We start from the raw sequence: 26,269 nt of genomic DNA, 5'->3' as shown, positions 1-26,269 counted from the left end.
GAGATGTGTTAACATTTTGTTTTAGAAGTAAATTGAAAGGAATTGTGCTTAAATTAATAGTCAACATAAACATACATTGTATTATGGAAACCTAATACCTCTTTTGAGATTGAATGTCCCTCAATTTTATAGATCACTGGGAAAAAAAAAAAAAACTACTGAAAGAGTTAACTAAATAGGACATGAAAGTCTTGATACAGAATTGGAAGTGTAGGGCTTCCCTGGTGGCGCAGTCGTTGAGAGTCCGCCTGCCGAAGCAGGGGACATGGGTTCATGCCCCGGTCTGGGAAGATCCCACATGCTGCGGAGTGGCTGGGCCCGTGAGCCATGGCTGCTGAGCCTGCATGTCCGGAGCCTGTGCTCTGCAACAGGAGAGGCCACAACAGTGAGAGGCCCGCGTATCGCAAAAAAAAAAAAAAAAAAAAAAAAATAGAATTGGAAGTGTAAATGTTCCCTAAAAATATTAGTATTTATTATAAATTCTTTGAGAAAGTGGCAAAAAAAAATACATGGCTTATGAGAGTTTGTTGTATGGAGTTTATAATCAGTTATAATAATTAACTTATAGAAATATTTTTAAATAGTTTAGACACTAATATTCTGAAGCACAGTAAGTATAAATTGGCCCTATTTATTATTTCTGAAATGTGAGACATTTAAGGTATACTTTTACAAATCCTAAATATATATTTTTATGGACAATCCCTTAAAGTCATATGCAATATCAATAAGAAGGTGATATTAAGGAAACCAATCATTTCCATACATAATGAAAGAAGATAGAAAACCTGATACTTTTGCATTTAAGTCAAAGGTAATGTTAACTTGCTTAACTTCCCTGTGCTGTGTTTCCTACATTTGCTTTGCTTTCATTAAAATTAACCTCAAATGACAATTATTCTCTCTTTTTTTGTTGTTGTTACTGAAGAAACTTTATTCACAGAACAAGTGTGAAGATGTCTTTTTATTGGTACTAAAAGGGAATTTTAAGGCTGTAATACCAGCTCTTTATTCCTTAAAGGAAAGCAGTTACTATAATGATGTACTTGGAGCCACAGGGCTAGTTAGCACCTCCCTCTTCATTGGGGAACCATGAAATCTGTTATGTTCTCCCAGGAGGGCAGTTTTCAATGAGAAATTGCTACATTTGTAAAGTACATATTGACAATGATGAAAAGATTTATCCAAATCTACACGATGATGACAAAATTGGACATGACTAAAAGGTTTGGGCAGCCCAATTCTCAGGAGCAAAACCTAGAAACAAATGTCATGATACCCATAAAAATGCCTTGATGTGTCACAGGACACCAATCTAAGCCTTTAATTCACATTCCAGTGCAGATGGCCTCAAAGGTGTTTGGGATCAATGTTTTTTTAATTTTTTTTTAACAGACCAGCCCTTTTCTCAAAATTTTACATGGAACCCAAATATGTAAACAAAAACTATATATTGCTGGGCCAGTCTAGGTTGAAAATCATAGGATGGCAGTTATACCCAGCAGTGGTCCCTGAGCTTCTCAAAGAATTTTCCAGGCACCATGAGATCTCATGAGCCGCCCCCCCACCCATAAACTCTGATACTAAATTGGAGAAGATCAGGAAAAATGAAGGAGGGGGTATGGCAATAGAAGAGACTGTGCAATTATCCCCCAAAGACTGATCACACTCTAAAGGGACTTTACAATGACTGGATGCTACCAAGTTCTGAACAACATTAGACTTAATAGTGTTATTTTTTTCCCTTCAACCTGGTAAGTGGGGCTTTTGAGGAGCCCCAAGACAATTGTCCTCAAGACAATTGTTCTTATAAATGCTTTCATATTATTTATTTTTCTGCTATACAAATGGACAAAGTTGGATTAGTCTTGTCCTGTGGTACTCAAGTAAATTAAGGTAGAACCTTTGATTTTCTGCATTAGGAGAAACCCTCAGTCCTTCTGTGTTTCTGGATTTGGGGTTAGGCCTCTTCCTATGAATTACTGACCATGTTCTGAAATACCACATTCTGAATATCAGCTTTATAATCTCACCAATTAAAATATCCAAAGTTTTGCAGAATTTCACTGCAGTCTGGGAAACAAATGAGGGGAATCATTACAGCCTTGTAGAGCACAGAGTAACTTGGTTATGCAACAACCATGGTCTTAAACTGGACCACAGCCATCCCTAATGGCTATTGCCCAATATAGAGAGCCCTGACTTCATCATATTCTTGGTCCTGGTGACCCTGACTTGATGACTTTGTTTATTGATCAAATGGAGTGTTAATCTGTCCTACTAAACAGAAAGCTTTTGTCTCATGGGAATATGCATCCCTTAGGATACAAAAACAATTACTGTTAGTTGTGGTTTAAATATTATTGGTGAGTTTCTACTGTATAGCAATATATAATAATGCATTCAGATTATACATAGATATGCTGTAATATGGCATTTATAAACAATGATTCTTATAAAGGAAAAGAGCATCTAATCGACTTGTTTAAATTATCTCAAACTCTATCTTTAATATAAGTATTACGGTCTTCATAGTTTGCAGTAATAGTGTTTATATTATACTTCCAAAATCTTTTTGTGAATATGCCTGAAATATTATTGGAAGTAGACTTTTGGAAGTTAGGAATCTAATTTTTTTTAATTTGTTGGAATAGTTGGATAGTAGGATAAACATTTTTCTTAAGATTGTAATCCCAGGAAGCTGTCCCAGGCCTAATGTATGATATCCTAAGAGACATTAATAACATTTTTATTCTTTCATCTATGAAACAAAGGCACTGGAGATTTTTAAAAGTACCCTCCCACTTCTTACATGCAATAATTTCACAATTTTAGCTTTAGATATATCAAAGAAATATGTACCCCTTATTTGAGCATGTATTATAATTATATAATATTATACTACATCAAAAAAGTATTTCAACTTTAAAATCATGTCCATATAGAAATGAGTCCTGGGTAGTGTTGGCTGAAAAGGACAACAGGGTCACTAGAATCCAAACTGAACATCTCTTTCTTTTGCTTTATAGGCAGCTTCCTTAACTGTGGACTCTTGTTCTGAGAACCAAGAACCAGGGTACTGCACTGTCAGTAATGTGGCAGTTTCAGATGACTGGTAAGTAAAAATTTTAGTTTGATATTTATTATTACTTGACATTCAAAATGAAATTATACCATAACAATCGTTTTATTATGCTCAGTATTATACAAAAGTTTAAGATATTTTGTATTCTCCTAAGGGATTTTCGTATTGTAAAATATAAAAGTTAATAATTAGTCTACAAAATGTGTAAAAAGGGTGTAAAAATGAAGTGGTACAGATGAGGATATTTAGAGAAAGGGAAGATGAACATAGCCTATCCTCTTTGAGAAGCTTCATGAAATAGCGGCACGTGACCTGGGTCCTGCAAGAAGGCTAGGTTAAGGATCCCACCTCTTTTAAATGTATTTTCTGAAAGTTGTATGTGACAATGATTGGCAGATATTTTTCAATAGCACCTGAAGGTGAAATACAACATTACCTCACCTAAAACATAAGTGATTTTGTTAGAAATAGTAACAAACAGAGAAAAAGAAATAGTGACACATCATTCATTTGCTTTAATCAACTTATTGGCATTCCTTATCATCTCTGTAGTGAAGGAAAAACGTCATCTGACATTAATATTAGAGTTGTCAATTCTACTGCATTTTATTTTCTTTCGATAGTATGCTCCTTCTCTAAGACTCAGCATTGTTATATACATCTCATGTGACTAACTGAACCTATTATTTCCATTAGTTTTGTTATTTTTCATACCCTGAAAATCCAACAATCCTGTAGGTATCTATTTAGAGGACATGCATCCATAGGTAATGTTTCCCCTTCAAATATACCATGCTTTACTACATGCCAGAAAAAGTTATAGTCACCTCTTCTTTTATTTATTTATTTGTTTGTTTGTTTATTATTTTTTTGGCTGCATTAGGTCTTAGTTGAGGCACGTGAGATCTTTCTTTGTGGCAAACTGACTCTGCGCTGTAGTGCACGGGCTTCTCTCTAGTTGTGGCAAGCAGGCTCCAGAGCACATGGGCTCTGTAGTTTGTAGCACGCAGGCTCTGTAGTTGAGGCACGCGTGGGCTCAGTAGTTGTGGCATGGGGCTTACTTGTCCCACAGCATGTGGGATCTTAGTTCCCCGACCAGAGACTGAACCCATGTCCCCTGCGCTGGAAGGTGGATTCTTTACCACTGGACCACCAGTGAAGTCCCTAGTCACCTCTTCTTAAGCTAAACATTCTATTGAAATCTATTGCATTGGTACTAATACACGCACCTTTCCTTTCTTATGCAGGACTCTTGACATTCAGCCAAATCGAGTCACAGTTGGAGGTATCAGATCGCTAGAACCAATCCTTCAGAGGAGAGGACACGTGGAAAGCCATGATTTTGTCGGGTGTATAATGGAGTTTGCAGTCAATGGAAGACCTCTGGAACCAAGCCAAGCTCTGGTAGCGCAAGGCATCCTAGATCAGTATGGCAACCTTATTTCTTATCATTTTAAAGAAAGACACCAAAAGTGTATGATGATTGAGCATCAAAAGATGAAATTCTTGTGCCCAAAGCCCTAAAAATACCAAATGTATTATGCTGTTTTGAATTTCAATTTTTTACTTATAGCTGTGAAATTTGGGAAAAAACAAATGGATGTGTGCATATATGTATGCATATACCTTTTACCTTACATAGTTGTGAAGAATGTATGAGTTAAGTAAGTAAATCACATAGAAAGGAACCTGGCACATAGTAATATATAAGTGTTAGCAATAATATGTACAAAAACTATTTGAAATTAAATAGTTTTACATATAAATATACGTATTCCCTTGGCCTGGCCCTAGGCTCAAATAAACGGACGAGGCAGATCCTTGCTCTTGAGGAGCTCATAGTCTCTTTAAATTCCTGATTGTTAGCCTCTAGTGCAGCCATAATTATTGCCTGGCAATATATTATATTCTCCTAGTTTAGTCACTTTTCACTTCCTCAGTAATTATTTCACGGCTGTTCTTTCCATAAACCACAAACATCATCTCCTGCATCCTTTTTCCAGCTAATGAATTTGCTTCCTAACTTGCACAGAAAATTGGGGCAATCGAAACAAAACTCTCCAAAGGTCATTCCTCCACATCTGCCCATGCAGCCTATAGTCTACCCTGTATACTATTATTGAATGAACTGTTCTTATTCCCACAAAGACCAACCCCTTTTTATGTGATAGACTCCACCCCCGCAAACCTTCTTAAAACAGTACTCCAGCTTTCTAAAGTGTTTCTTTTGTCATTTCAATTCAGGCTGCTATTTCTCCCACCCCCCTTTTTTTTAACTTGGTTAATCCCATTTTCACATTGTTCTGTCTCTGTCGAGTGATCAATAACCACTGTGTTGCTAAAATCAATGGTCAAGTCTCATCTTACTTGAACTTCAGCAACATTGAGAACAACGTTATTAGTTTGTCCACCAGCACACGGTATGCCCCCGGTTTTCTACTCTGATTCTTCTTCTCATCTCCTTAACATCTTCTCTTTTGTATCTATATTCATTTTTTAAGTCATTTTTTATAGTCCTTGCCTTTATGTATTATCACTAAAGCTGATGACTTTTAAATGTATATCTTAAACTTGACGTCTCCTCTGAACTTTAGACCCTCATATCCAACAGCATATGGAATATCCTGTGTGTATTTCTAACAAGTATTTCAAACTTAAGTTTAAAACTGAACTTCTGGCCTTCCTTCCTGACTTCTCCCAAACCCACTCCTTCCAGGTTTTCCCATCTCAGGTAATAATAACTCAGTCTACCCACCTGGTCAGCCACAATTTGTAGACCACCTTTGACTCCTCTCTTTCTGACAAACCACATTCAATCCACCAACAAACAGAAGTCATGGCAATCTGCTATATTTAAAATAGATAACCAACAAGGACCTATTGTAGCACAGGGAACTCTGCCAGTACTCTGTAATAACCTAAATGGGAAATGAATTTGAAAAAGAATAGATACATGTATATGTATAACTGAATCACTTTGCTGTACACCTGAAACTAACACAACATTGTTAATCAACTATACTCTAATATAAAACAAAAAAAATTTTTAAGAAAAAATAAATAAAATAAAAACAGAGGTCAGTTCTTACCCTGACTTATAAGGCTGACCTCCCTATTGTCAACCAAATGGACCAGGAACTGTAAAGAGGCATAAAGGCATTTTATTTGGGGTCTTAGAATTGCAACTCAGGGATCACAGATTCCAGCGGAAACCAAAGTAATGTCCCACCAGAAGAAAATGGGCAGGGTTTATTAATAGGGAAAAGAGGGAAATCAATGCAGAATTTGGACTGGAGGGTAAAATTATTCTATCCGTTTGATTGGGTTATGGAGCACATCTCGTTTGTTACTGGGGAAAGGTATGTTTTCTTTAGTCCAGAAAAAGTCCAGTTCTCAGCATTATTCTTTCCTTTTTGCAACTTAACAACTATTCAGCAGTTTTAATTTAGAGTGTTCAGCAGACATCCAGCATGGGTGGCAAACGTGGAGGTCCTTAGGTCATGTTCCAGCCATTTCTTTTTATTTATTTATTTATTTTTGGCTGCAATGGGTCTTCATTACTGCACACGGTCTTTCTCTAGTTGAAGCGAGCAGGGGCTACTCTTCGTTGTGGTACGTGGGCTTCTCATTGTGGTGGCTTCTCTTGTTGTGGAGCATGGGCTCTAGGTGCGTGGGCTTCAGTAGTTGTGGCACGTGGGCTCAGTAGTTGTGGCTTGTGGGCTCTAGAGTGAAGGCTCAGTAGTTGTGGTGCATGGGCTTAGTTGCTCTGTGGCATGTGGGATCTTCCCGGACCAGGGCTCGAACCCATGTCCAATGCATTGGCAGGAGGATTCTTAACCACTGTGCCATCAGGAAAGACCAAGTCCCAGACATTTTTGAGATAGTTCTTTCCACACCCTTGACTTCCTCACCATTACCTACCTGCTCTTCTCCTTGTTCACGCTGTTCTGACGGTATTGGCCACTTGATGTTCCTCAAACATGCAAAGGACACTTTCACTTCAGGACTTCCTCACTCGGCTCTTTCCTCTCCCTGGAATGATCTTCTATCAGATATACTTTGCTCTCTCTCCCTTTGTTTAGGACTTTACAAAAACAGATCCTTCCTTCACTCCCTAACCTAGAGATCTAGCAATCCCCTCAAAACTCCTAATCCCCTTTTTCTGCCTTAATTTTCCCATAGAACTTCCTTCTTTCTAACATACTACACAATTATCTATTTTTTTGTTTTTTGTCTGTGTCCCCCACAAGGAAAAAGAAATATTCCATGAACACATGGATTTTTTTCATCACTTTATCTCCATGCTTAGAACCATGCTTGGTAGCCATTCAATAAACATTAGGTGCGTGAGTTGTCTGGTGGAGGAGATGGGTATTCAGATAAACATGTGGCCCTGAGAGCACATGAACCAAAGTGTTTATTTGACCAAGAGGCTTTGCTCAATTAAGAATTAATTAAAAAAAGGAATGATCACCTCTTTTCTTTATTGTGTAAGCTGTTATTTTGTTTAACCTTCTCCATTATGAACGAGACAGGGCATGTGTTACAGGACACCTTGTTAGATTAGATGCTCTGAATATAGTTGTAACCTGAGTTTCAAAGATTTGAGTTCATGAAAACTAAGCAGGTTAATAAAAATTTATATCTAATTTTAACAAATTCCGCCCACCTGATTTTGTGCTTTATGCCTCTTTATTCTGTTTATTTTAGATGCCCTAGACTAGAAGGTGCTTGTACTCACAGTCCCTGTCAACATGGTGGAACGTGTACAGATTACTGGTCGTGGCAGCAGTGTCATTGCAGAGAAGGACTGACTGGGAAATATTGTGAAAAATGTATGCAAGCTGTTTCATCTTCCACCAGAAATTATAATAACCATTAAAAGTATAAATATATGCACCTAAATATGTAATTGAAGTAAAATAATTATGTTTTTTTGGTTTTGTTTTGTTTTGTTTGCGGTACGCGGGCCTCTCACTGTCATGGCTTCTCCCGTTGTGGAGCACAGGCTCTGGACATGCAGGCTCAGTGGTCATGGCTCACAGGCCCAGCTGCTCTACAGCATGTGGGATCTTCCCAGACCGGGGCACGAACACACGTCCCCTGCATCGGCAGGCGGACTCTCAACCAGTGAGCCACCAGGGAAGCCCAAGAATTATGTTTGATTCTAAATATTGAAAATATTAAATGGGCAATATTTGGTAAAGCACAGTGACATTTTTTAATTCATGTTTTAACCTGAGAAATAGTGAAATCCTTTTAGAATTATTTACTAAATATGTTCTTCATTTCCATTTTATAAAATATCACTTAGTTATTTTTGTTTTACCTATAGGAATGCTAGACAATTTACAAGGCCAGGGGCTATATTCAGGCCTTGGCTTAATATTATCTGCATTTAAGAGATATTTCTCTGGTGAATATGTTGTATTTGGTTGAAAAGTATAATATTAAATCACCAAACACTGAGTTCAAAACATGCAATGGCAATAAAATCTGTTATAGTTCAAGGTGATACTTAAATTTTTAATTGCAATTATTGGAATTGGCTTTGAATATTACTTTTTAAATTCTTTTATTAGTTATTTGTTTCTAAAGCCTAATTTTATTGTTATTAAGACATTAATGATGTTCAAGCCATCATTAGAACATGGCATTCTCTAATTTCAAGTTGTATATCCCACTAACTAACCCTAATGGAGTCTCTTTTATAAAAATTGCTTTATTTTCAGGTAAGTGGTTACTGGTTAAATCATTGCACCTATCTTATCACTTTTTAAGTAGTCATTTGATTCTATTATAATATGAGAATTAATAGAAAGTTATGATTAAATTACATATATACTACCATCGAAAAGATCTTAGTAACAGAGTATAATTGTGTTTATTTAGGATAAAATCAAAACGTGGGAAAAGTACATTGTCACATGATATTTTTTAAAGTAATGAGTATTTAGTAGGTAGGAATCCAACTATATTTGGAAAATAAAATGTCATTCACTTGAGCAATGCCTGCAGTTTTTTTTTTTTTTAGTTGAGATATAATTCACATACTACAAAATTTACCTTCTTAAAATGCACCATTCATTGCTGAAGCCCATTTGAGCTCATTTTCTTTATGCCCTTTCTTTAGCTCTATTAGCTATAACACAATTTTATACTTCAGAAGTGTGAACATTTTATCAGAGTATGAAAAATTATAATTACATATGATGTTTATACATGATGACAAATTAAATTCGATGTGATTATTGCTACTAATAAAGTTACTTACACATGTGAATGTTTGTACAAATCTTTGTTCGAATTTTCCATGTTAGAGGCTTCAAAAATTACAAATCATTATAACTGTGAAAACATATATGGATTTATTAATTTTAGAAACACAGTGAAACTTATAATCAAATTCTTCAACTGTATATTTTTAACATGTGGCTATCTCTCGAGGTATTCATAATGTATGTAGCATGTATCAAATATTTTAATGAATATTTTCCAAATAAATAATTATCATAAAATGTTTTATATTTCATGGTTCTGAAATGGATTTAAGCATTTGAAATCAACTTACACAATAATTCACAAGTGGGAATTATTTTTTCAGAGGAGGATTAAGTGACAATAATTCCAAAAACTTAATATTTTCATTGCTTTTTTAAATAATATTTTTGTCACCAAAGAAACTCTTTAAGAAATGCCTATTGGATGCATTAATGTTTCCCTTTCTTCATTGGCTTTCAGCTATTACTCCTGACACGGCCTTATCATTAGAAGGTAAAGGGCGCTTGGACTACCACATGAGTCAGAATGAGAAGCGGGAGTATTTGTTGAGACAGAGCATCCGAGGTGCCATGTTGGAACCTTTTGGTGTGAACAGTCTGGAAGTAAAATTCAGGACAAGAAACGAGAATGGCATTTTAATCCATATCCAAGAAAGCAGCAATTACACTACTGTGAAGGTAAGATAAAAGCTAATGGTGACTTCATTTGATTAGACCGCCTGCTGTGTCATGGTTTAAATCACTTCTCCCATAATTTCTATCCTTTTCTTCACAACCCATTAGAGTTCCGACTGAGGCTGGGCACTATTCCAATATCATCTATCTTAACTATTCCTCAGGCATTGGCCAGAGTAACAAAGAACTGAATGGTTTGGTTTCTAAACACTTTTGTTTAGAGTAGAGAGCACTGCTGTGTAGGCCAGCAAAGAAAGAATTTGTTGCAATCTATTTTGCCAGATAAAAATTTATATTGTTTTTACCCTACTTTTAAACAAAGTGAAACAAAAAGATAATATGTCTTTGAAATGGAAAAATATGTTTTTCCAAGAATTATTCCAAACACTATTATGTATATATTAATTGGAATGACTAGAATAAAACATTTTTTGAAATTTTCTGGCTTTATTCTGGAACATATATTCAATTCACTATTCAGGTAAATCCTGTGAAATTAAATACCTTTGGAATTTATAGTAAGTAAAATTTCAGTTAACTCCTCCAAATAATTTCTAAACAAATATTTCTGAAACGTTATATTTCATGATTGATTTATCATTAGGCTTTTACACATTTTTTTTTCTCATCTATAAATGGGATGCTAAACTGGTGAATAATTTCATTACATATGCATTTCCTGTTAGCTCTTAACTTTCTTAATTTCTAAAATGATTATTCTGCTTTCCTTCCCACAAATAAGACTTCATCTTTCAGACCATCATTTTTTTAAGTTGAGTTATATCAACTGCTTTTTTATTAATATCATTCAGTCTATTAGAAATCTGCTAGTAATTTTTATATGAACTTTACTTAATTCTTAAGAAAATAAATCCAGATTTCCTGAATTATTTTCACTTATAACTCAATATTTTGAAAATTACTGAAAGCTTAGTTCATAAAGAAAAGATCAATATCCATAGAAAATTACTAGGTTTAATTCATGTAAAATACTAAAAATAAAAACAGACATTCACCTTTAAACTTCAGCTTCTTTATTCTCAAAATTTCTCTCTGTCCAAGCCAACTTGGTTGTTATGTGGTCTGTACATAGCTTTAAATAGTATAAAAAACAATCTTTTTAAAATTCTCATAATCCCCCTAGTCCAGCCATTCTCAGCTGGGGGTGATTTTTACCACCCCTCCACAGGGGATATTTGGCAAAGCCTGGGAACATTTTTATTGTCCTGGTTGTTGGGAGTGAGGAGGGTACTGCTGCCAACATCTAGTGGGTAGAAGTCAAATATGCTGCTAAACATCCTTCAGTGCTCACTACAACACCCCACAAGAAAGAATAATCCAGTCTGAAATGTCAGTGCTGAGGCTGAGAAACTCTGCCCTAATCCAGATGGAGAATATCTTCAGGTTATAATTTTACCTCCATTGTTGAAACAAAGAGCCCAGATCCAGAATTAATAGAGTAACTGCTGCAAAACGAAACACCTACGTCACTGTATAACGTTATTATTCGGTGTTTATGGTTTTCATTGAAAAGTGTATTGGAAGTAAAGAAAGTAAGGAAAGAAGTAGACCACCATATTCTACCAGAAACATTTTTTTATATGCATTGAGAGGCTTTGACATTGAGGTCTGTGCGTTATCTGTTAGGCTGCTTCCAAGTCCTCGTGCCATTTAAATGACATATGAAATATTTCTGTATGTTATCTCTTTAAGCCAAGAGATACAAAAACAATGTGCTTGAAGAAATTGGAGACAGAATAGTTTTCTTCCGCAAGGAAGAAGCTGAATGTCGACATCCATTTTTGTCGCCATAAAATCTTGCATTTCCAACAGGACAGCAGCATGCAGCTTCTCCAGATTTCATTGCATTGGTAGCAAGCACTTAGAAAGATATTTCTTTTTCCCTGAAGGGAAGATGAGTAAAAATAATGACTTAATGCAGACCAAAATGCACATTTCTTTTGTATGAAAATTTTGAAAGGCGGTTTTTCAGAGATTCAGGGGTTTGGCAGGTGGAGTAAATAGATTAAAAAGAAACAGTGATTAAGAAGAACTGAATAGACAAGAAGAGAGTGACTTTTGTAAGTAAGCAAGTTACTTGCATGACAGGAATCCGATCTGCTTATCCAGGCTAGGAAGCAAGTTAGAATGGACTGTTACTTATCAGTTAGCTTATCAGTGACCAAGGCCCCTGGTTTTCTTCTGTCTTTCTTTTGGCTCAGTTTCTGACAGTTGCTTTCTCTCTCTCTCTCTCTTTTTTCCCCTTCTTTTCTTTCTTTCTTTTTTTTTTTTAATTTAGATTAAAAAAAGAAACTAAGGAGAGAAAATTTCAGAGAGGAAAACAAAAGAAAAGCATTCTTGTGTATAACAGCTTTTGAACTGTATTTAAAGTGTTTCACAAATCTCTCTTTCACGGCACATTGTGTATCTCCATATTTGGAAATGTAATAATGCCAGATGATGGGCTTTGTTTATACTCCAAATCAGTTCTGGGTTTTGGTGTATTGTTTGTTTGTTTGTTTGTTTGTTTTTCTTTTGAAGTGAGGCCAGGTATGCCGTACAGATTTAGGATGATTCCGAGCTCTATAGAGTCAAAAATAAATAAGTGAGCAAATCAATCTATGAATAAATAAAACCAAGCAAAAAAATGAGCATGCCGTTTCAAAAATTAGGGTGGGTAAAAGAGTAAGGCAGAGTATTATTGGGGAGAAGGAGAACATGAAGAATGTTGTAATGGAAACATATATTCTTACTCATCCTACTCCATGGCATGTTCCAAAGACCCTGTCATCAGAATGTCATCGAATGAAAGGATGACATGGTGTGATCAATTAGGAGAGAAACACAGAGCTTACGGAAAGCTCTTCTCAAGGCTTCTTTCCAAAAAGGACTCTGGCTATAACCAAAGAGGAGTTGCTGTTTTCACTGTCTGTTTCATGAGACATTGCCCATTCGATGAAATGTTATTGTCATTTAACCACAATTTTCTTTTTTTTTTTCCCCTGCGTTCAGTACTGGAATATATTACTATCTGGAGAAACTGCTTTAATAAAATATTACATTATGAATAACTTATGTAAATGTGTTAGGCATATTTTCCATAAAGTAAAAATGAACTCATTTTTAATTCTACCAGATGTGTTTGTTGCATGTAGAAAAAGCATTTGATCTGAGTGACAAAATAAACGGATCCATCCTTTCATTCCCGTCATTTGATACACAGTGCCACTTTATCCCCCGGCCGAGGCACCAGCTCTGTCTGGCAGTAGTGATGGGATTATGCTCTTTTCATCCTGCCTTATAAATTATTTCATTTTCTTAGTGTCTACTTAGAAAACTGGAAACTTGGGAGCTGGAAACTGGAGTAAGAGCATCCTGTTACCCAATGTTCTACTGGGCAAAGTAAAAGAAACCAAATATCCCTTAGATAAATTTTAAAAGACAGCCAAAATAAAGACTTGTCCAGATGCCTCATTATTAAGAACTCACCCTTTATTCATCATAGTGGTCATCTTAATAAATAATAAGCATGATTTTTAAAGATAAAATCCCAGTGTGTAATAGATGACAGGTAAAACAATTTTTTATGTCTTCACTTTTCCAACTATGCTTCATTTATAGTTAATCATTGATTTCTCTTTTTGGATATAGTTTAAAAAATTTTGATAACTATGGGCCATTTACAAAACATTTTTTTTAAACTTGCAATTGCCATTAAAATATAAGTACTCATAAAAATGTGTGATTTACTTATCTTAAGATTAGTATTCACCCTATTATTTATCTCAGTTGCATTCTGGAAAATAAATCTATACATCTTGAAAAATTAGTTATAAATATAAGAATATCTTGAAAACTGTTGAACCTATTATATGTGAAGGTATATGTTACCGAAAATTGTAAAGGCATACTCTAACACAACCAGACTCCTCAACTGTTCTCTCTGCTTTAAACTGATCAATGTTTTAAGGTTTCTTGACACTTTTATTTTTATTCAAGCATACCATAGTTTAATTGTACAATATTTTTAATATGTTTTACAGATTAAGAACGGCAAAGTACATTTTACGTCAGATGCAGGAATTGCTGGGAAAGTGGAGAGAAATATTCCTGAAGTCTACGTTGCTGACGGCCACTGGCATACTTTTCTAATTGGAAAAAATGGAACAGCCACAGTATTGTCCATCGACAGAATTTATAACAGAGATATCATTCACCCTACACAGGATTTTGGTGGCCTTGATGTGCTCACTATATCTCTTGGAGGAATTCCTCCCAATCAAGCTCATCGAGATACTCAAACAGGTAAATGCTTGTGTTGAGTAGAGGCACAAAAGAAAGGTAAAATCGCTCCTCTAAAAGTAGTTGGATATCTGATAATGTCCATTATAAATATTCTAAGACTATCATAACTACCTTTAGAAAGTTGGTAATAAATTATTGGTCGTCACTTTCTTTAGGCATTTTCTACCAAGTTCATAACTCAGCCCAGGGTGTTTTGATCCTTTCCTTGTGTACCAAATATTTATTTATACATTCATTCATTTACTCATACATTTGTTCATTCACACAACATATATTTATAGAGGCCTGTAGGTACTTGGCATGAACTACAATGGTGGACTCTTTCCATAGAATACATAGTCCTGTAAGGAAGACAAACATCAGTCTAATCATTACACAAGTACTATATTATTTTAACCTATGATAAATGATGTGAGGAAGGATATAGAATTCTAAGAGGTTGCCAAAGACATGGAGAAGAGGGAACGTCTCTGGAAATTGACATTTGTACTTAAATCTGAACTATGAAGATGAGGATGGGGAAGTATGAAAGTTAATTTATATTGATGGGAACTAAAGGGAAAGAAGTAGATTACGTCAGGATCACAAAACCCAGAATATTGGGGACTGATGTCACAGATGAAAGATGAAGTTGGAGAATGAAAGTTCTCCTAGACTATGTGGCAAATTTTATCTCATTCTTGGAACAATGGGAAGTTACTGAAAAATTAATCACAGAAGTATCAAAATCAGATATACAGTGACATTAAAGATCTTTCAGGCTACACCATGGGAAATACATTGGAGAAGGACAAGAGAGGACTTGCATAAATTAGCTGGAAAGATATTGTAGTGATCTATGAAAGGTATTGTGTGAGCTTGGACTTGTTTGGTGGTACAGGAGTTTAAAAGTAGTGGATAGGGAAGAATATTTTAGGAATGAAAATGAGCCAAAGTGTTGATGCTTTTGGTAAAATTCAGGAAGGTTTCTGACATTCCAACTAATGGGTAGTGCCACTAAGAGAGGAAACTGCAGAAGTGTGCTAAAAAAAAAAAATCTATGGGAAACATCAAGATTTTGTTGGAGATTTCTGAGTTTGGAGCACCTTTGAGAAAGACCTTTGGGTAGATGGGTTAGAAATCAGGAGTAGACCAGTTGGAAATACTTATTTAGGAGTTATGAGTGTCGAGCAGGTAACTGAAGTACCGGGCATGGATATGATAAGCAAATATGAGGGTGTAGAGTAAAAAGAAAGCCCAGGGCCTTACCTTGAGTAATTCTAAGAGCCAATGGCTGTCTAGAGGAGAATGAGACAGAAAGGGGACTAAGCCATAGAAAGAAAATCAGGAGAGGAGGAACAAAAGCAGATGTGCCAGGAACTCATGGAAAAAGAGTGTATAAGGGATGAAAAAGACACTAGGGTGGAATGATGCACCAAATAAGAGGAAATTTGAAAAATGTGTTGCAGAGTAAAGGAGTCAAAGCATAAAAGTTAAAGCCTAGGTAATAATTAGTTCTTATGTATTTAGCTTGTTTTAGAATATGGATGCTAATTCATTTGGATGTTGCAAGAAAATAAGCCAATGTAAATTATGCCCTTTTTTGTTAGTGTCAAGATATATTCTTGGGCTTTGTGACTGGAGCATTAGCAATATTAGCACACAAATATTAGTGTAACAAAGTCTTTCTCAACTTTTTTAAAAATCATCTCCCTCTAAGGAGCTGTGTTAGATCTTCTTTTCCAACCCCTGCCATCACTATCGCATAAAATGTTAATTGAATGAGTATACTCCATTTTTTTATTGACGTGTAATTAACTTACAATGTTCTATTAGTTTCAGGTATACAACAAAGTGATTCAGTTATACATATGTATGTATATATATATATATATATATATATATATATATATATATATATATACACACACAGATATGCACATACAGATTCTTTTCCCTTATAGTTTATTACAAAATATTGAGTAGAGTCCCCTGTGCTATACAGTAGGTCCTTGTTGGTTATCTATTTTATGCATAGTAGTGTTTATATGTTAATCCCAACTTCCTAATTTATCCACATCCCCGCCCCCTCTGTCCCCGCCACAAGTATACTCTATATCTGCCCTTTGGAGGCCCACAAGTCATGGTAATAGCTAAGATTTTTCTTTTGCTCCTTGAGAAGCTATGTTCAACTCCCCCCTTGAGAGCAGTATCACATCCATTGAGAGTGCAAGATCTAATGTTTGAAGCTATTGGCCTATTTTGGTTCTTTTTAAGTAGTTTTAAAATAAAATTTGTTTTTATGTATGTAATTCTTGGTACCTAGACTATAAAAATAAAACCTACAGATAATTAAAGGAGGGATAAAACGAAGATGCAGCCTGTTAGAACCCTTCATGAATGTTCAGAAAGAGCAGGATGCCAGCAATCTGCTCCACGTTCTGTTATGGAAATCTTACACATTTTGCTAACTTCTGTTGTAAGATGCACAGATTTATTCCCTTCGGACGGGGTGATGGCGCTGGGACTGTGGTGTCTAAACTCTAGTGATGTGATTGTGAAGCTTCTCTTCGGCAGATCTGTGCAGCCTGTTAAGCCTTTGGTTTTCCCTAAAACGCCTTACTGCTCCTTCTTGCCCCGGCAGGGTTTGATGGCTGCATCGCTTCTGTACTGTACGGCGGAGAAAGTCTTCCTTTCAGTGGGAAGCACAGCTTGGCCTCCATTTCGAAGACGGATCCCTCAGTGAAGATGGGCTGTCGTGGCCCGAACATTTGCGCCAGTAACCCCTGCTGGGGAGATCTGCTGTGCATCAATCAGTGGCACGCGTACAAGTGCGTCCCCCCCGGGGACTGCGCCTCCCACCCGTGCCAGAACGGGGGCAGCTGTGAGCCAGGCCTGCACTCCGGCTTCACCTGTAACTGCCCGGAGTCACACACAGGCAGGACCTGTGAGACAGTGGTGGCCTGTCTTGGTGTCTTCTGTCCTCCGGGGAGGGTGTGCAAGGCTGGAAGTCCTGGAGGGCACGTCTGTGTTCTGAGTCAGGGCCCCGAGGAGATCTCCCTGCCCCTGTGGGCCGTGCCTGCCATCGTGGGCAGCTGTGCCACCGTCCTGGCCCTCCTGGTCCTGAGCCTGATTCTGTGTAACCAATGCCGGGGGAAGAAGGCCAAAAATCCCAAAGAGGAGAAGAAACCGAAGGAGAAGAAGAAAAAGGGAAGTGAGAACGTTGCTTTTGATGATCCAGACAACATCCCCCCCTACGGGGAGGACATGACCGTGAGGAAACAGCCCGAAGGGAACCCGAAGCCTGATATCATTGAAAGGGAGAACCCCTACCTCATCTACGATGAGACCGATCTTCCCCACAACTCAGAAACCATCCCCAGTGCCCCTTTGGCTTCACCGGAGCAAGAGATAGAGCATTATGACATCGACAATGCCAGCAGCATCGCCCCTTCGGACGCAGACATCATCCAACACTATAAGCAGTTCCGCAGCCACACCCCGAAATTCTCCATCCAGCGGCACAGTCCGCTAGGCTTCGCCCGGCAGTCCCCCATGCCCTTAGGAGCCAGCAGCTTGACTTACCAGCCTTCCTACAGTCAAGGTTTAAGATCCAGCTCCCTGAGCCACTCGGCTTGCCCAACTCCCAACCCTCTGTCTCGACACAGCCCAGCCCCTTTCTCCAAGTCCTCCACTTTCTACAGGAACAGCCCGGCCAGGGAATTGCATCTTCCGATAAGGGATGGAAATACTTTGGAAATGCATGGCGATGTGTGCCAACCCGGCATTTTCAACTACGCTGCGAGGCTGGGAAGGAGAAGCAAGAGTCCTCAGGCCATGGCCTCTCATGGTTCTAGACCAGGGAGTCGCCTGAAACAGCCAATTGGGCAGATTCCTCTGGAATCTTCTCCACCAGTAGGACTCTCCATTGAGGAGGTGGAGAGACTAAACACCCCTCGCCCTAGAAACCCAAGTATCTGCAGTGCAGATCATGGGAGGTCTTCTTCAGAAGAGGACTGCCAAAGGCCACTGTCCAGAACGAGGAACCCAGCAGATGGCATTCCAGCTCCAGAATCTTCCTCTGACAGTGACTCTCATGAGTCTTTCACTTGCTCAGAAATGGAATATGACAGGGAAAAACCAATGGTATATACTTCCAGGATGCCCAAATTATCTCAAGTCAATGAATCTGATGCAGATGATGAAGATAATTATGGAGCCAGACTGAAGCCTAGAAGATACCACGGCCGCAGGGCTGAGGGGGGACCTGTGGGCACACAGGTAGCGGCGCCTGGGGTTGCTGACAACACACTGCCCTTGAAGCTTGGGCAGCAAGCAGGGAATTTCAACTGGGACAACCTTTTGAACTGGGGCCCTGGCTTTGGCCATTATGTAGATGTGTTTAAAGATTTGGCATCCCTCCCGGAAAAAGCAGCAGCAAATGAAGAAGGCAAAGGTGGGACAACTAAGCCAGCCCCCAAAGATGGGGAAGCAGAACAGTATGTGTGACCTTTGTGTGCTGGCATTATAAAAATATAAAAAACAAGAAACACTCAAACCATCGTAAGTTTGCCGAATAGGGTGGGTCACATTTGCAAATCAGGCCAGTATGAACTGGTGTTAGAGGAAAACTTAAAAATAATAACCACAATGCTGCTGAAACAGACTCAAAACAACTCTTTAATTTAAATATGTTTGGTTGAATTTCTTTTCCTGCATGCATTGTACTTTGTAACTAGTCATGTGGCATGCAGCATTTGGAAAGGTTTTTCTTATTTACCAATGTTTGATTTGTGACTTTTAAAATTAATACCATTGCCATTACCGAAATGAACTTGTGCTTTCACAGTGAGGTATGTGTATTGTTTCCATTGTATTATTATTGTCATGTTTTGTATTGCAAGATCCTTGAGGTTTAACCCATCTTTGTAAAGTGTAGAAAGAGCCCTCCTATCCTTGAATGAACAACTAAGTATTAACACTTTTCAGAATTATGGATTCCGTATTCGATGTTGCTCAGAAATGTCTGAATATTTGAATATGTTTGTCATGACAGTGGGTACTAAAATTAAGTCATTTTGTTCAGCACTTTAGAACTTTCTTACAAAGTTTTGTTAAAAATTCCGAATCTTTTTTGTAAACAATTTTGGTCTTCTGACTTTCATCAGGCTTCCACTTGGAACAAAATGTTGTCCCCAGAACTCTGCCGCTCTCCTGCTGTGGAATGATGTCCTAGCAACACTTCTCAGAGACACTTTTAAAAGTTATTTATTGAAAAATGTTCTATGCTTTTAAAATTTTAAAGAATCAACCTAAAGAAAGCCTATGATTGGACTTAGTTTTCAGCCATTTAACATTTACCCCAAGTACCCAGTTTTTATAATTTATATAAAGTCAAATTTCAACACTTCTTACTTTCTGTCATTTTGTAGACCCTTTTTTAATACTGTGTAAAAACTTTTTTTTACACTGAAGCTGTGTTTTTGATACTGATATTTTCCTATGCTGAATGGTTTTCTTACTTTCAGGGAAGGTAAGAAAATACCTTTTTTTACATTTGTTACTTATGTAACGTTCATATTTTTCACAGTTTGATATTTGTAACATACAGTATGCTTTCTACTTTTAAATGCCAATGATAGAATTAAAATATTTATTTAAAATACTTTGCATTCATAGTGTACTATTAATTTTTCATTTTCCCATACTCTTTCCATGCCCAATTGAGAAAAGGCTTTACTTGTCAATAGGGTATGACAAGTTGAATGATAAATGGGCAACATCATTTTCTTTTAAAAAACATGAGTATGGATAATTGCCAGAACAGATATTTTAAGGTCATGTTAGTGCATTCCTACCTGTCAGAGTTCTTGGACTTCCCTAGAGCATAATGAGTCTAGACTAGGTTGGACGTTAGGAGACTAACTTTGTTATGAGCCTGGTTTAAACATTCTGGCAAAAAATGCTTGGAAGTTCCCCCTAGATATGTTCACTAAAGGCCAGCTTTGGACCAGGCTTATAATAATAGGAGTAGCAATGAATTAAAGCTAATTATGGGAAAATGTCTGGGTCTCATTTTCTCCAAGGATGCAGCCCCAAATTTTCTAAATCCAATCGTGGGTAAGAAGAATGACAGTGAAAGATCTGTAAAGCATACCTGTGTTTAATTTATTGATCGCTCTGTTGCATAAATTCTAAACAAATTTTACATACTACCTTAGCCAAGACAAACCCGTGTTTTCACATAGTCACCCAAGAGTGAAACAATCCAGGAGGAGAGACTAGCCCAGAAGAAATCCAGTGGTGTATAAACAGTTAAATCTGAAATAACAGGACTTCTGCAAATTATGTCACAACCTCAGCACTTTTTGTAATTAAATACCTGCCCCACACCTAATATTTGCTGAGAATATTATCCTCTACCACTGGTTGCCCCATAATGAATAGAGATTTTAACTGTATGTAAAAGTTCTCAGTACATAAAATATGAAAAAGCTTTTAGTAAATAAAATATTTTAACTTAATAACAACAGATTGAGATCTGTGCCAGAATTATTGATAGAAAATAAAATGTGGGTATAATCTAAATTATAGTATTCATATAACACAATTTAGGGACTGAGTGTAAGATGCTAATCTAATTTGGGGGGATTTTTTTGCTCACCTGCAATAAGCCAACATATTTTAGTATTTCCCTATGAATTTTAGGATTATGAATCTATGCACCAAATATGGGAACATGTTGCTAGCTTTGCATAACTCAAAACAGGATACATTTTTCTTTCTGAGAAACTCTGAAGCATCTCAATGTCTTCAAGAATATAAACTCTATATTGAGAACAGAGCTAAAAGTAAAATGATAAACGTGATTATAGCTAAGGGTTAAGGAGAAGGAATGTGATGCCGGGATTCTGTATTCTAATTCTCTAGGAATTCTTTGTGAGATAGAGAATTACTATTCCCTTGATTGATTAATCCCAGTTTTGGCATAAGATAGAATTTTTATTGGAAAATTTCTAGCCTTTAGTTCTTCTTTAAATCTTTTCCACTGAAGCAAAAACAATACTTATATAACAAAACAAATCAGAAGTGTATGCAATGAAATTTTCACTCAAAATGGAAATTAATCCTTACCAAACAGTGACATGACATAACATTACTGTAGTGGAATGGGGATTGAAGACAAACTGACAAGGTAACAATCGCACAAATTAATTGCTAGTGGTGACCTGCAGTTTCGCACATAAAATCATGCCTTCAGAATTTTAATCCAGCCCTTGAAAGGGTATATTTGATTGCCTGGAATACAGTCACTCTTTGGGGCTCTTCCTGCATTGTCTATTGTGGAGGAAACATGACTTTCCTTCAGGTACACATAGAAAATACCTTAGTGGGCATGTTGCCAGGAAAAGCAGCTTGTGATCACTCAGCCACAAGATCTGTGGGCTTGGATGGGCGACATGGCACAGGACTCCAATCACTCAGCTCTTAAGGAGCCCATTGCTGTTTCTTTCAAGGCTATTTCCAAAATTTTCTAAGTTCGCTGATTTCATTGACCACTTGTTCAGATATGTTAAAATCATTTGAGGAAAACAGAGCGTCAGAAGGGAGTAGAGGACAACTTCTGCCTCACATGTTGCCCTTAAAATGTTTACCCACAAAAGGGTGAGGAGAATGATAACTGACTTAAACTATTGAAAGCTATGTTCTATATATTTTATTTATAAGAAAAAAAAATCACCCTGTGGCTTTATTACTTCCTGACAACACATCTAAGAAATCACTACTTTCATGCAAATGCATTTTTATTCACTTGAATTCAACATTATAATAACATTAATGTGTAAAAGGTGAAAATGATTTTTAAATTTTGAATCAGTAATTTGGCAATGCACTTTTCCTTTTCTCATTATTTTATGTCATAGATTCAATTTTAAAAGGACTAACATTCTAAGATGACTAAATTTACATTCCCCTTAGGAAAAATAAGCCTAGAAATGAAATGTATTTTGGGATACATTTATTAGAGCTTTCAGTGTGAAATAAAATATTAAAGTCTGTGATTAATCTAGTATATATTCCTTAAAGGTATTTTGAGTGAAATGTCACATTATTAGTAATTTATATGGTTAGCATTACTGAGCCAGCTAGCAGTTTTAATGGTTTATCAGTCCAAGAGTTATAGATCAGTATTATACATGATTCAATACTTTCTTTTATTGTTAATGAGTCAAAAGGCACTAGGTTCTAATAAATTTTGGTGCATACAACTTTCATGTATACAGATAAATATCAGTGATTCAATTCTAACATAACCTATGCATCTATGATAATCATTGCAAGCAAATATATTCTAGACCAAAGTCCATGAAGTACAACATTCTCCATCAACAAAGAAATAAACTGAGATATAAAGAAGTTCAATGTCCTGGGTAAATCCATTTAATCACAAACAATATCATGCATTCTTTATATGTCAGGCACTCTTCTAGATCATGTGATAAAACAGCAAAGAAAATAGACAAAGACCTTCCTCAAAAGAACTTACATTTTGGTAGAGGAGCTAGACAAACCATCAATAAGTAACAAATACAGTAATAACTATGCAGTGTAATATCTAGTGGAGACAAATTCTTGCAAGCCAACTAAAGCAGTGTAAGGGCTAGATGTTGACTTGGGAGTGTGCCTGCTATTTTATTTTATTTATTTATTTGGCCACGGAGCATGCAGCATGGCTTGTGGGATCTTAGTTCCCCGACCAGGGATCGAACCCAGGTCCCCAGCAGTGAAAGCACTGAGTCTTAACCACTGCACCACCAGGGAATTCCTCCATACTACTTTAGATGGGTTGGTCAGGGAGGCCCTCTCTGGGTAAGTGACATTTGAGCACAGCACTGAATGAGGCAGGAAAACAAGCCACAGACACGTGTGGGTGATGCTGTTGCAGGCAGAGGTGGTGGCATGGGGACTCCCCAAGTAGGAGAACATTCCATGTTAGAGGAACAGCCAGAGAGTCAGGGAGGCAAGATCATTGTCAATACACCAGCAAAGACTGCACAGAAACCTTAGGGTCGAATGGATGTGAGGATAAAGAGTAAGAATGGTAATTCAGAACAGGCCCAGAAACAGAATGATTGTTGAAGCAAACGTTCATTTATGCATATTCTCTTGCAAAATAAGTGCATCTCCAAATGCAAAGGAAACCCTGAGAATGTGGATATGCGCTCACTCTGCATTGATGTCTAAGATCCCGAAGACAAAAGGAGAGATGTTTTCAACTGAGATGAACGTCTGTGCTAACACTGATTGATTCATGCGACACTCCATGACCAATCCAAACCTGTACGTGTATTAATAGGAAGCATGTTAAGATATATAATAGTAAAGCAGTCTCTTTCCTTACTGCTGAGGCAATAATATATCCAAAGTATGTAATTCCTACCTTTTAGAAGGTTGTATAAATTTTAATTTTAAAAATTGACTTCTATTTTTATGAAGTAGATCATTTGCGAGGAAAATTTTTCAAGTGGAATGAGATAGATTAATATTGGTAGGAAATGGTGGCAAACGAGATATCTCTAAGACATGACGATAAATCTATGCCTAAATTTAAGGCAACTAAATCATGTCCAAATATCTTATAATGAGTCTTTGTTTGTGATGAATGTAGTTAACCTCCATCTTTGCAGCACTAATAAAACTTTTCCAAAGTATGTTAGAATTTTAATAAGGATCCAAGTTGAGTGTAGTGAACTAGGATTAAGATATAAAGACAGGGGCTCCCCTGGTGGTGCAGTGGTTAAGAATCTGCCTGCCAATGCAGGGGACATGGGTTCGATCCCTGGTCCGGGAAGATTCCACATGCCACGGAGCGGCTGGGCCCATGCGCCACAATTATTAAGCCTGCTCTCTAGAGCACACGAGCCACAACTACTGAAGCCCGCACGCCGAGAACCGATGCTCTGCAACAAGAGAAGCCACCGCAATGAGAAGTACGTTCACTGCAACGAAAAGTAGCCCCCACTTGCTGCAACTAGAGAAAGCCCGTGTGCAGCAGTGAAGACTCAACACAGCCAAAAATTAAAAAAAATAATAATTAAATAAATAATTAATTTAAAAAAAGATATAAAGACAAACTTTAGGCATTTACTAAGAAAACTCTTGGAAATCTTTTTTTTTTATGCACATATGACATACGTACAATGTATACATGTCAGACCCATAATTATGTTAGAATTCACATAGACAATTCTGACAAATGTGTAACTGACATCATATAGGTAACTTAACTACTCTTTGTGTCTCTTAAAAGAATATGTTGAATGGATGGACAGACTCATCAAATCCTCATATATCATGTGATATATTCAAGGTAGAAATACTGAAAATATTTGTGAGAGAGTCTCCATATCTGAAGATATATAATTAAAATGAAAAGATCCCAGAATGTTTAAAAGAACACTGCATAAAGGCAGAAAATTTCCAGCTGACCCATTTGGATACTTCCAATTGTATTAGTTTATGAATCAATTTGCCAAAGACCCCAATCAGTTTGGAAAGTACAAAGTGCAGTCATCATGGTATTCTGGCAGAAAGTTGGGATCTTAATCTGTGTACCATTCTAGCCCAAATAAAATAACCACCAATGTACAAACTTCTTTGGCAATGTCACTGAGTTCCCCGTTTCCAATTAAAACCATATTGTGTGTGGTACAGATATTGATCAAAATAAGATTCTGTTTTGCCAGAGCCGACTGCTCACTTAAGTCATCCTTTCCTTACTGTATTCACACAGTCTTGGGCCAGAATGCTGCGGAGGATAGAGTTATTAGTACTTGACTTTGATGTCGAAAAGTAAGACATCTAGGGAATTATCTCTTCAGAAAAACAGTATGATTAAGACAATAAGTGCAGCATAACCTGCTCCAAAAATGTGCTAATTCTTTTACAGCTATGAGTCTGTAGAAAGAGATGCTGTACTGAATGAGGGGTAATGCTCATCAGAAAGTCAGATCATGAGATGGACTCTTTAAGAGAAACTGATAAATATGAGAAATGCCTTTAGATAAGTAGAAACTGAAAAGATGCCTGCTCTCTTTTGCTTTGGGAGAACTGTCATCATGAAACTTGATTTGATGATCTCTACTAACAGGAAACCATTCATGTCTTTAACATGTTTCTTCTAACTGATGCAAAAAGCTTATGATAGCACGAGCTGCACACACTGATACATGGATCTGGAGAGTGAATCAAAACCAGAATTTTTTTTTTCCTTTAAGTTTTATGGATAGTGATTATAGAATAGTGTTTCCTGAAAGAGGATGGTTTGGGCTGTCAGCATTGTAAGATAGCAAAAGTACATTCTCATTTGAAATTGTCTTAATTTATGCAGCTTCAGATCAAGAACAGAATGAGACCAAGAAATATTCAAGAGATTTTGAAGTGGCAAAGTCAATTATCTATAATTCATAGGGAGCTTTCTATCCACATTAAAGCAAAATTCCTGGCCACTCTGCATTTAATGGGCCTTTCTAAATAGATACTTGTGGGACATTGAATTAAAGTTTAACTATTCCCTATAAATTAGTTTGTAAGTGAATCTTGGTAATGCACACTTTTTAAAATTTGCTCAGCCTTGTCTGCCAAGTGCTGGGAAGAACTTGGTGAATAAAGATGACTTTTGCCTTCAAGAGGTTTGTGATTTTTGGTGACTAGACTCTTCCTTTCCCAACATACCTTAAAATTTGCATTGCTCTGTTTTCAGAGAATTATTTTGATATTTTCAAAGACATTTCTGTTTGTACTCATGTATGCTCCACGTGCATTCTTTTGGACAATTGATGTAATCAATAACTCTCTAAACTTTGGTAATCTACTGCATTTCTAAAGTAACAAAATAGTAGGTTTAGTGAGTTTTAAAGAGCACAAGTTCTTGAAGTAAGGC

General features: G+C 36.9%; 1 protein-coding gene across 2 annotated transcripts in view; it reads left to right on the top strand.

Annotated features, from left to right (window-relative positions):
* The window catches only part of FAT4 (FAT atypical cadherin 4), a gene marked incomplete at its 3' end in the record, with an annotated part of 171,455 nt that extends 152,621 nt beyond the window's left edge, over positions 1 to 18,834 (top strand). For both annotated transcript variants that reach the window (XM_079714012.1, XM_079714011.1), the window contains exons 12-17: positions 3,030 to 3,115; positions 4,333 to 4,512; positions 7,796 to 7,920; positions 9,827 to 10,044; positions 14,085 to 14,346; positions 16,970 to 18,834. In XM_079714012.1, the coding sequence (XP_079570138.1) occupies positions 3,030 to 3,115; positions 4,333 to 4,512; positions 7,796 to 7,920; positions 9,827 to 10,044; positions 14,085 to 14,346; positions 16,970 to 18,834 (2,736 nt within the window). The remainder of the gene's footprint in view (positions 1 to 3,029; positions 3,116 to 4,332; positions 4,513 to 7,795; positions 7,921 to 9,826; positions 10,045 to 14,084; positions 14,347 to 16,969) is intronic.
* Positions 18,835 to 26,269: the final 7,435 nt, after the last annotated feature.

Source organism: Hyperoodon ampullatus (genome assembly GCF_949752795.1).
Source record: "Hyperoodon ampullatus genome assembly, chromosome: 1".
Classification (NCBI taxonomy): domain Eukaryota; kingdom Metazoa; phylum Chordata; class Mammalia; order Artiodactyla; family Ziphiidae; genus Hyperoodon; species Hyperoodon ampullatus.
Note: the sequence above shows the minus strand (reverse complement) of the source record. Positions and strands in the feature narration are given on the sequence as shown.